General features: G+C 40.2%; 1 protein-coding gene across 1 annotated transcript in view; it reads right to left on the reverse strand.

Annotated features, from left to right (window-relative positions):
* The window catches only part of ARPP21 (cAMP regulated phosphoprotein 21), a 137,708-nt gene that overhangs the window by 76,864 nt on the left and 48,816 nt on the right, over positions 1-12,028 (reverse strand). The window contains 1 exon segment of the mRNA XM_038389822.2: positions 4,753-4,982. Coding sequence (XP_038245750.1) covers positions 4,753-4,982 — 230 coding nt within the window.

Here is a 12,028-nt window from a genome sequence, read left to right on the forward strand (position 1 = left end):
ATTTAAGTGCTGCTTGCTGTAAAAGCGATACCTGTCTGCAGCTTGCATTTCTGGAAAGAGGAATGATGCTTCAGCATGGTAGGCTTGCAAGTGCCCACACAACTATACTCCCAAGTTTATTAGGGGAAACATTTACCACATCACCTTGACTCGAGCAAATCATAAAGAAGCAGAAATCTGGTTCCAAAACCAGACCGCTAAATCATAATACACAGGATTCTTTATCAAAATGGTTAATGTTTTTAAATGCCTGCAGCATAGATTGTATTTGCCCCGCAGGACCTATAAAGAGCACTCAACAACCTGGATTTGATTTTTGATCCCAGTTATAATAGTAGAAGTCTGGAGTACCTCCAATGAAGTTAATTGGCACTACAAATTTACTCAAATGTGACTGATTGGAATACAGCCAATTGTCTGTAAATGGGGGAGGGGGAAGAAATAGGTTTCAACCAGTGTTTATCCTGTACTAGTGTAAAATGGAAACTGTGCACCATAAAGAAGGAAGCTAAAGATATATTGTTTGTGTCTTCCTATTAATAGCCAATTCTTAATTAATATGCTCTCTCTCTCTCTCTCTCTCTCTCTCTCTATATATATATATATATATAGATATAGATATAGATATAGATAAAATGCATGCTTGGTTTTCTTTTATTATGACTTAAATAAAAATGATTGTAAACAGTAAAGGAAAAGATTATCATACTAAGAATCACATTTTGCCATCAGAAGCGTGGATGGGAGCTGAATTTCTAGGACAGACACATCCACATGCAAGGACATCCATTTCACCACAAATATGCATGCTTAGACAATCTTGAAAAGAAGTCATTTACAGTATGGAAGTCTAAACCAACTGAAGATATGGATGATATCATAAGTTGCAGGAATGTGGCGTGAATAATTTGTTGAATTACTAACTTCTCCTCCCTGCCCCCACAGTATTGATGAATAGCTCGAATAATTCATCTCTCAATATACATTACGCTTCATAATATATAAGCAAGAGATAACATGGTATTTGCAACATACAAATTGTGCTTTTAAATTAAAATGGATTTTTTTTAAGCAAGTGTCACAAGCACAGTATGCAATAAACAGTAAAAAGGAAAGTCAGCCATGTCATGGATTTCATTTCGTTCTGAAAGTACAACACCATCATTTCTCTGCTGACTTTTTTTGGGAGTTTTGGGCAATGGAGCACAGAGAAGGGCATGTTCTGGGTCCTATGTAAGGTGGGACCAGATGTCTGAAGCGATACAGAAGAAACAGAGCAAAAGGAAGGCCAGAAGGGACCATCAGATCTTCTAGCTTGACCCTCCTGTATATTACTAAATGCCATTCAGCCAACCCCACACCAAGCCAATAACCAGAAATTAGACCAATCAGGACACTAAACTATTGTTGGCTGCTATTGTACTATTGCATATTTTCTCAAATTATCTCTGAGCACACACTAGATTTAATTAAAATCTTGATATTTTTCCAATTGAAGTTATTTGGTTGATAACATTGCTATGGCATCAGAATGACTGTCATGCAGTCTTACTTAATGCTCACCAGTCCTTTGACCTTTTATCTTCTTTTAGTTGATGATGAACTGTGTGACCTATCATTGAATGCAAGCTGGCTTCTTGTATATTGTACATAAATGAAAATGTTCTACCTGCATCAATAGAAACACAGAATAAAGCCTTAAATGTTTGCTGAACAACAGCATTTAGCGATTACTCCTGGGGGATTTCTGTGCCACTCCGCAATGCAGAATTTCATAGAATTTCCTGTTTCCCCTGCAGAATTTCTGACCGCCATTATGAGCTTCTGGACTCTGCAGAGCCCATTCTCCCAGGGACCAGAGAGGGCATGGGAAACCCAGCTCTGACAAAGGGGGAGGAAAGGCAGGGACGCACCACACCATGTCCCCTGACGGGACAGTAAAGAAGTTGGGGGGAGTAAAGACTCTGGGGGTGCTGGTGTCTGGATCAGGGGCTGTCCTATGGCTGGGCTCTGTGGGGAAGGGCAGGCTGTTGTCTGGGGGCCCCCATCCAGCCCCCTACAGCACCCTGCAACTGGAACTGGATTGTTGTAGGGGTTTCTTTAACTCTCTACTCCTGGAGGAATCTTTTTTGCTGTTGTCTGTATTGACGACATACTTGTTGACAGGTATTATGAAATAAATTACCAACATTGAAACTGGAGCGATTATATTATGTTATTTTGACAAATAAAATATGCAGAATTTTAAAATATTGTGAGGAGAATTTTTTAATTTTTTTGGTGCAGAATTCCCCCAGGAGTAAACTGTACTGCAATATTAGTAGTACTCCCAAAGATAAGATTAGATTACAGAATACTGAAAATGCCATGGCGAATATCACTATATCAAGTGGTAAAAATAAAGGTTTAACCAGCTAGTCAATAGGCCAGTAGTGTATGGAGGCTCTGACAGTTGCATGAATTCACATAGTGGTGTTTGGGGGTGAGACAGCAATATACTAAGGTGAACTTTTCCATTTTTTGGAATGGTCATTCTCAGCTGCCATATTGCTGTAAAATAACACTTCAGCGATAACATCTGAATCTTTTTTCCCCCCGGAGCCTTATTTCCCCTGACTTTCCCAGGATGACTGACACTTTATATCGTGGTTTTGAAAGTGAGAGTTTGTTTTGACATCCAGTATTGCTCTTTCCCCCCACTTTTTTATGTAGTTTCTTTTTCCTTTCCTGTGGCTTGACAAGCTTTCAAATTGAAACACTTAGAAATTTTTTTTTAAAAACCCAAAACCTCCAAAGCACTTACAAAACCTAATCACTCTGCAAAGAACATGGTATTTTAATACTACTGATGTGTTTTAAATGTGTTATAAGAGCTGTCATTTGAAAGTGAGGGTTTAGTGAATATATGGTGCAGATATATTTAAAATTATTAGAGCTCCTCTGGGATTTTGTTTTTGTAAGTGCATCATTTGATAGGAATGATTTCACCACTATAAAGGCTATTTAAACTATTAAATCTTTTGCAGTTAGCATGGGTCCAAATCCACCAAACTGGATTTCCCTGACTCTGTTCAAGTGCTGTGTGTCTCTGCAGTGTACTGCTGCAGAGAAATGCAGTCAACACAGAACTGTACTACAGATTACACTGAGCTACTGTGCCTCTCCATTAACTTATGCAGATTGGGCTCGATTCTAAAGATGCAAAAATCTATTGAAGTCCTTGGATCTGAGGATCAGGCTCACAATATAGTGTGTGCAGCACTGTACAATGCATTTATCATTCACACAGGCTGAGAATGTGGCAAGTATTTTCAAAGTCATTAAAGCAATACTGAAGCAATGTAGCTCCCACAGATACTAACTACATATGCATGACTATACAGGGCCAGATACTATCTAGATATGTATGACTATATTGGGCCAGATTCTGAGGTCTTTATATAGGTTATATTCAATTCTTAATTCAGTGGGATTTTACCTAGAGATAAGAACCGAGAAAAACTGAACAAGAATCTCAGGATCTGGCCCATAAAAAGCACAACCTTCAACTGCCACAGGTTTTAAGAGACACCTGAAACCAGGGGCTTATAAAAATGTATTTCAGGTTCCCAGCCAGCTTTGTGACCAGCAAGTTTTAAAGGGGCTGCATTCAAATTAGTGTTGCTCCGTTAAAACTGGCAGATATGCAGACATGGCCAAAACTCTTCACTGCACTTTGGACATGGAGATGCTAAAATGCAGACTCCTTCCACCAGTCAGATGGGCGTCCTGACAGATCTCCACTGTGCTCCTGAAGTGCAGAAAAGAATATAGTACAACCTCTGGGGAGATAAGTGATATTTGGCTAACCGAGGTCTGATGAATTGGGGTTAATTAACTAAAGGTCTGTAAAGCACTTTGAAGCTGAAAAGCCCTAAGTGCTAAGTATTGATTGCCACTGGGGTTGTACTGTGTTTATCACACGACCCAAACTGAGGAAGGAATCTGATGGGCTGATTATTTATATTACACATTTATACATAAATATAAAACATATAAAAAAAGAGCTAAGTGGCATGGTTTGGAGTTATGTGGACCAATGCACCATGACTCACTTTTAAGTTATATAACCATGAAAGGTAAACACAAAAGCAGGAGAACATGTTTCTCAAATTGTCATTTCATTGAATTGGAGCTACAATATAAAATGAAAAGACTTCAGAATCCAAAATTTGCATTAGCTTCCATTATACTATGTGATTCAACATGAACAAGGCAGACTGGCAGCAGACTATCTGCAGAGGCTCCACTCTGAGAAACAGATGGCCACTTCAGAGGTCTGCGTTTCAGAAAAAGGGCTTTGGATTTTTGAGTGAGGCCAAGTTTTATAACATTTAATTCTCTGTGCAATACAAGAGGGGAAAAAAAAAGGGTTTCTTTGCCAGAAAGGACTATCATCTTCTAATCCACAGCAACAGCATACAGTATGTGAAAAGAATAAACACAAGTATTGTACCATGAAGAACAATGAATACACAAATCCACTTTGCATAGGCTTCTCACCCCAAGATATCAGGATTTGTGATTCATGTCTAAAAATTAAACACTCTAGACCCACCTACAATATACAAACATGCACACATATGCAGTACTTGCAGTGAGTACATACTCCATTTGTAATTCTTAATACAGAATGGCTGCAGACAAACAGAATCATACTTATTTTTCATGGCAGACACACAAGCAGTATGAACCCAATACAGTAGTAGCTACCTGTTTTACACAGTTTGCCGGTACTCCTGTTACTTGATGAGCTATCTCCTCTTGTCAGAACAGTTATTCCACCAAAACTTGCTGTCTTTGTTATGGCTGGCTTTAAATTGCGATTGGAGCTGTCTGAATCTGTGCTGCTCCATGGCCTCTGGTGGTCTGTCCATTTCATTTCGTTCTCTGTACTGCTTTGCCGGCTGCCAGATGCCTTCCCTGTGCTATCTCTGTTACCCCTAGAGCACCATCGGAAAAACAAAGATGCATAAAAATGACAAACATATTGGCCAAATTCTGCTTTTGGTCACAATGGTGTAACACCGGAGTAAATCCACTGAAGTCAATGGGGTGATTCTGGATTTACGGAAAATGGAACCTGGCTCAACATATAAACACTGCCATATTTTTCTTTGTATATAAGACTTATTACTGTTAGTATTCAGAGTAGCAGTCGTGTTAGTCTGTATTCGCAAAAAGAAAAGGAGTACTTGTGGCACCTTACAGACTAACAAATTTATTAGAGCATAAGCTTTCGTGAGCTACAGCTCACTTCATCGGATGCATTTGGTGGAAGATACAGAGGGGAGATTGATATACACACACACAGAACATGAAACAATGGGTTTTATCATACACACTGTAAGGAGAGTGATCACTTAAGATAAGCCATCACCAGCAGTGGGCGGGGGGGGGGGGGAAGAAGGAAAACCTTTCATGGTGACAAGCAAGGTAGGCTATTTCCAGCAGTTAACAAGAATATCTGCGGAACCGTGGGGGGTGGGGTGGGGGGGAGAAATAACATGGGGAAATAGTTTTGTGTAATGACTCATCCATTCAAGCCTAAGTTAATTGTATCCAGTTTGCAAATTAATTCCAATTCAGCAGTCTCTAGGTGGAGTCTATTTTTGAAGTTTTTTTGTTGAAGGATAGCCACCCTCAGGTCTGTAATTGAGTGACCAGAGAGATTGAAGTGTTCTCCAACTGGTTTTTGAATATTATAATTCTTGATGTCTGATTTGTGTCCATTCATTCTTTTACGCAGAGACTGTCCAGTTTGACCAATGTACATGGCAGAGGGGCATTGCTGGCACATGATGGTATATATCACATTGGTAGATGCGCAGGTGAACGAGCCTCTGATAGTGTGGTTGATGTGATTAGGCCCTATGATGGTGTTCCCTGAATAGATATGTGGACAGAGTTGGTAACGGGCTTTGTTGCAAGGATAGGTTCCTGGGTTAGTGGTTCTGTTGTGTGGTGTGTGGTTGCTGGTGAGTATTGGCTTCAGATTGGGGGGCTGTCTGTAAGCAAGGACTGGTCTGTCTCCCAAGATCTGTGAGAGTGATGGGTCGTCCTTCAGGATAGGTTGTAGATCCTTGATGATGCGTTGGAGAGGTTTTAGTTGGGGGCTGAAGGTGATGGCTAGTGGCGTTCTGTTGTTTTCTTTGTTGGGCCTGTCGTGTAGTAGGTGACTTCTGGGTACTCTTCTGGCTCTGTCAATCTGTTTCTTCACTTCAGCAGGTGGGTATTGTAGTTGTAGGAATGCATGATAGAGATCTTGTAGGTGTTTGTCTCTGTCTGAGGGGTTGGAGCAAATGCGGTTATATCGTAGAGCTTGGCTGTAGACAATGGATCGTGTGGTATGATCTGGATGAAAGCTAGAGGCATGTAGGTAGAATAGCAGTCAGTAGGTTTCCGATATAGGGTGGTGTTTATATGACCATCGCTTATTAGCACCGTAGTGTCCAGGAAGTGGATCTCTTGTGTGGACTGGTCCAGGCTGAGGTTGATGGTCTATCTTCGAGACACCACTGACTTCCTGAGGAAACTACAATCCACTGGTGATCTTCCTAAAAACACCATCCTAGCCACTATGGATGTAGAATCCCTCTACACCAACATTCCACACAAAGATGGACTACAAGCCGTCAGGAACAGTATCCCCGATAATGTCACGGCTAACCTGATGGCTGAACTTTGTGACTTTGTCCTCACCCATATCTATTTCACATTTGGGGACAATGTTTACCTTCAAATCAGCGGCACTGCGATGGGTACCCGCATGGCCCCACAGTATGCCAACATTTTTATGGCTGACTTAGAACAACGCTTCCTCAGCTCTCGTCCCCTAATGCCCCTACTCTACTTGCGCTACATTGATGACATCTTCATCATCTGGACCCCTGGAAAAGAAGCCCTTGAGGAATTCCACCATGATTTCAACAATTTCCATCCCACCATCAACCTCAGCCTGGACCAGTCCACACAAGAGATCCACTTCCTGGACACTACGGTGCTAATAAGCGATGGTCACATAAATCACCACCCTATATCGGAAACCTACTGACCGCTATTACTACCTACATGCCTCTAGTTTTCATCCAGATCATACCACACGATCCATTGTCTACAGCCAAGCTCTACGATATAACCGCATTTGCTCCAACCCCTCACACAGAGACAAACACCTACAAGATCTCTATCATGCATTCCTACAACTACAATACCCACCTGCTGAAGTGAAGGAACAGATTGACAGAGCCAGAAGAGTACCCAGAAGTCACCTACTACAGGACAGGCCCAACAAAGAAAAGACCAGAACGCCACTAGCCATCACCTTCAGCCCCCAACTAAAACCTCTCCAATGCATCATCAAGGATCTACAACCTATCCTGAAGGACGACCCATCACTCTCACAGATCTTGGGAGACAGGCCAGTCCTTGCTTACAGACAGCCCCCCAACCTGAAGCAAATACTCACCAGCATCCACACACCACACAACAGAACCACAAACCCAGGAACCTATCCTTGCAACAAAGCCCGTTACCAACTCTGTCCACATATCTATTCAGGGGATACCATCATAGGGCCTAATCACATCAGCCACACTATCAGAGGCTCACTCACCTGCGCATCTACCAATGTGATATATGCCATCATGTGCCAGCAATGCCCCTCTGCCATGTACATTGGTCAAACTGGACAGTCTCTACGTAAAAGAATGAATGGACACAAATCAGACGTCAAGAATTATAATATTCAAAAACCAGTCGGAGAACACTTCAATCTCTCCGGTCACTCGATTACAGACCTGAGGGTGGCTATCCTTCAACAAAAAAGCTTCAAAAAACAGACTCCAACGAGAGACTGCTGAATTGGAATTAATTTGCAAACTGGATACAATTAATTTAGGCTTGAATAGAGACTGGGAATGGATGAATCATTACACAAAGTAAAACTATTTCCCCATGTTATTTCTCCCCACCCACCCCACTCCCCACTGTTCCTCAGATATTCTTGTTAACTGCTGGAAATAGCCTACCTTGCTTGTCACCATGAAAGGTTTTCCTCCTTTTCCCCCCCGCTGCTGGTGATGGCTTATATCTTAAGTGATCACTTCCTTTACAGTGTGTATGATAAAACCCATTGTTTCATGTTCTGTGTGTGTGTATATCAATCTCCCCTCTGTATTTTCCACCAAATGCATCCGATGAAGTGAGCTGTAGCTCACGAAAGCTTATGGTCTAATAAATTTGTTAGTCTCTAAGGTGCCACAAGTACTCCTTTTCTTTTTACTGTTAGTATATATCACTTCATCAGAAACGTACACATCAGAAGAATTACACATGCATCTGACAAATGTTTTACATAAAAAGTGATAGCCTTCTTCATTGACTTGAATTACAGGGAAAAATGGAGATAATATCATATCATATTTAGAGAGATTCAGCAGTTGAATAAATAATAATCTTCCCCTTACATCACCACATCGTGAACACACAACAAAAAAAATATATAATGTAAATGAAAAACTGAAAAGCAAAATTATAAAAGCTGTAGTAGAAACATTTAAACAATACAATCTTTTGGATTCAAATTCTGGGCAAAACTATCTTTTCAGTTCTGCAATATTCTGCTCTCTCTACATGTATAGAATTCCCATTGACAGCAACAGGATTTCCATACTCCTGTGTGGACTTTAGGAATCCATCATGCAGGTCTGAGAGAATATTGCTCTGTAGCACCTGTAGGGAAAAAAATGGCAAACTGTAAACCCATTTTTAAAAACCCTGCCTGATGCTGTAAGATGCTCGAATATCCTCAGCTCATAATTTCATTGGAATCAAGGGCATTTGTCATGTTGAAGGTAATACTTGGCATCTTACAGGATCGGGACTTTATTGTCTGAAAAATGACAGTTCTCAAGCTAACCTGTCCTTAAAAACAAAACACTTGTGAGAGAAAACATAAATCTGTCCAAAATTGAGACAACTATATTGGACCATCACTACTCCAAGTGATTCTGTGACAGTGGAGACAATACCTCCATTTTCCCTGTCACTCAGACAAGACTGGACATAAGCATGATGGTGTACTGTTTTCTCAAAGCCAAGGCATAAGATGTGACCTTAAGATTGGAAAGGCTTCTAAAGTCAGCAGGCAAGGATCCACTGGTGATGGGGTACATATCAGCAATAACCATACTGCTTCACGGGATACCTCACAGATTATAGGTGACTTTGGGGATGATAACGGAGAAGCATGTTCAAGTGATCTTCCTGGAGATTCTTTGCATCCCACAAAGAAAAGAAAGCAAAAGATCCTGTAACTGAACTCCTGGCTAGGTAAATGGTGTAAAACAAAAATTTGGTTTTGTGTAACATTGGTCCACCTTCTACATGGAGAAAGAGGGCAGTACAGGATGGCCTCCACCTCAGCAGAAGATGAACTTTTATATGCATAAATTCAACTCAGATTGTATTACTGAAATCTGGTGGGAAGATTTGCATGATTGGAATGTTAAAATCACTGGCTATAACCTATTTAAGAAGAATCATGTGGGCAAAAAGGGTGTGAGAATGGCACTATGTCAAAATGGCATTATTTATTTCCAAGTTACTGATAACTCAAAAACAAATATTCTTGTATACTTATAGATCAGCATTCTAACAGATAAAGAGCACTAGCTGGTGTCTGCTACACACGATCAAATCACAGTTGAGAATAGGACAACTGTCTCCTTATGCACCTATCTATAATGTGTACAAAAAAAAAGCTGCATGATCATGGGGAACTTAAATTTGAGTGATATATGCTGGAGGTCTTAGGCTGCCAGCACTAAAATATCCTTGGAATTTCTAAATTGTATAAATGACAATTTCCTAACTTAGAAAGTGTTGCATCCAAAATGGGGGCATTCTATATTAGACATCACCTTAACAGATAAAGAGGAACTGATCAGAAAACTTAAAATTAGTGGCAGTTTAGGTACAAGTGATCATGACTTGATCACATTTATAACAAATATAGAATATAGTCCAAACCCATAACATATTACACTTGGTGCTTTAAAAAGGTTAACTTCATAAACCTGAAAATAATTATGAACCGATCAGTTGGGAGACAGAAATTTAAACAGAAAAATCTGACTGATAATTGGGAACTGTTCAGAAATGTTTCACTAGATGCCAAAAAGTCACATATCGAGAAAGAAGTCTTTGCTGGTTAAAAACCAACCTGCCATAGAGGGAGAGTGAAAGCAGCTATAACATATATAATACGTAGAATACAGGGAAGTTGATAGCAATGAATATAAATCAAAAGCTGGGAATTGTAGAAAACTGACACGGGAAGTAAAAGGACATAAATAGAAATGTATGGCCAGCAGAGTTAAGGACACTAAGAAGTAGCTTTTTAAAGTATATTAGAAAAAAAGGAATCCCAACAATATTTGTCCATTACTAGATGCAATGGTAGAAGTGTCAATAATATTGTAGAAAAGGTAGACGTACTCAATAAATATTCATGTTCTGTATTTGGGAAAAAGCAAGATGATGTGGTCTGATTCATGTTCTGTATTCAGGAAAAAGCAAGATGATGATGCAGTACTTTCCATTCAAACAGTAAATAAGGAAGATGCTAGAGCAGCTACTAATGCTAGAAATTTTAAACTTGCATCTGGATAACTTGCATCCAAGAGTTTTGAAAGACCAGGCTCAAGTGTTCTCTGGACCATTAATGTTGATTTTCAGTAAGTTCTGGAACATTGTATAAGTTTCCAAAGACTAGAAGAAAGCTAATGTTGTGCCAATATTTAAAAAGAGCAAATGGGATGACCTAGTTTATTATAGGCCTGTCAGCCTGACACTGATCCCTGGAAAAATAATGAAATAGCTGATATGGGACATGATTAATAAAGAATTAAAGGAGGGTCATATAATTAATGCTAATCAACATGTGTTTTTGGAAAAAAAAATCTTATCAGACTAAATGTCTTTTGGATGAGAATACAAGTTTAGTTAATAAAGGTCATAGTGTTGATGTCATATATTTAGATGTCTGTAAGGAATTTGACTTGGCATCACATGACACTGAATATGAAATTAGAAAGACACAAAATTATCATGACACATTAATTAACAAATTAATAATTGGCTAACTGGAAGGTAAACTGGGAATCATCATCCAGTGGCTCTACTGGTGTCCTGCAGTGATTGGTTCTTAGCCCTACACCATTTAAAATTTTTATCAATTATCTGGAAGACGACAAAATTATTGCAGATGACAGCAGATTGGCGGGTGGGCGGTAGGGTCGTAAACAATGAAAGGGACAAGGTCACTGATACAGAGTGATCTGGATTGCTTGGTAAACTGGGAACAAGCAAATAATATGCTTTTTAATATGGCCAATGTAAATTCATACATCTAGGAACAAATAATGCAGGCATTATTTACAGGATGGGAAACTCTATCCTGAGAAGTAGTGACTCTGGAAAGGGCTTGGATGTCATAATTAGGGCCCTATCAAATTCACGGTCCATTTTGGTCAATTTCACAGTCATAGGATTTTAAAAATAGTAAATTTCATTATTTCAGCTATTTAAATCTGAAATTCCACAGTGCTGTAATTGTAGCGGTCCTGACCAAAAAGAAGTTGTGTTTGTGTGTGGGTGTTGCAAGGTTATTGGGGGTGGGGAGATCGCAGTACTGCTACCCTTACTTCTGCGCTACTGCGGGCAGCGGCGCTGCCTTCAGAGCTGGGCAGCTGGAGAGTGACAGCTGCTGACCGGGAGCCTAGCTCTGAAGGCAGAGCCGCCGTCAGCAGCAGCACAGAAATAAGAATGGCATGGTATGATATTGCCACCCTTACTTCTGTACTGGGCCCTCAATCAGCAGCTGCCACCCTCTGAAGGCAGCACAGAAGTAAGGGTGGCAATACCACAATCCCCCTAAAATAACCTTTTGACCCACCCCCACCTCCCGCAACTCCCTTTTGGGCAG

Source organism: Dermochelys coriacea, chromosome 2, assembly GCF_009764565.3.
Source record: "Dermochelys coriacea isolate rDerCor1 chromosome 2, rDerCor1.pri.v4, whole genome shotgun sequence".
Classification (NCBI taxonomy): domain Eukaryota; kingdom Metazoa; phylum Chordata; order Testudines; family Dermochelyidae; genus Dermochelys; species Dermochelys coriacea.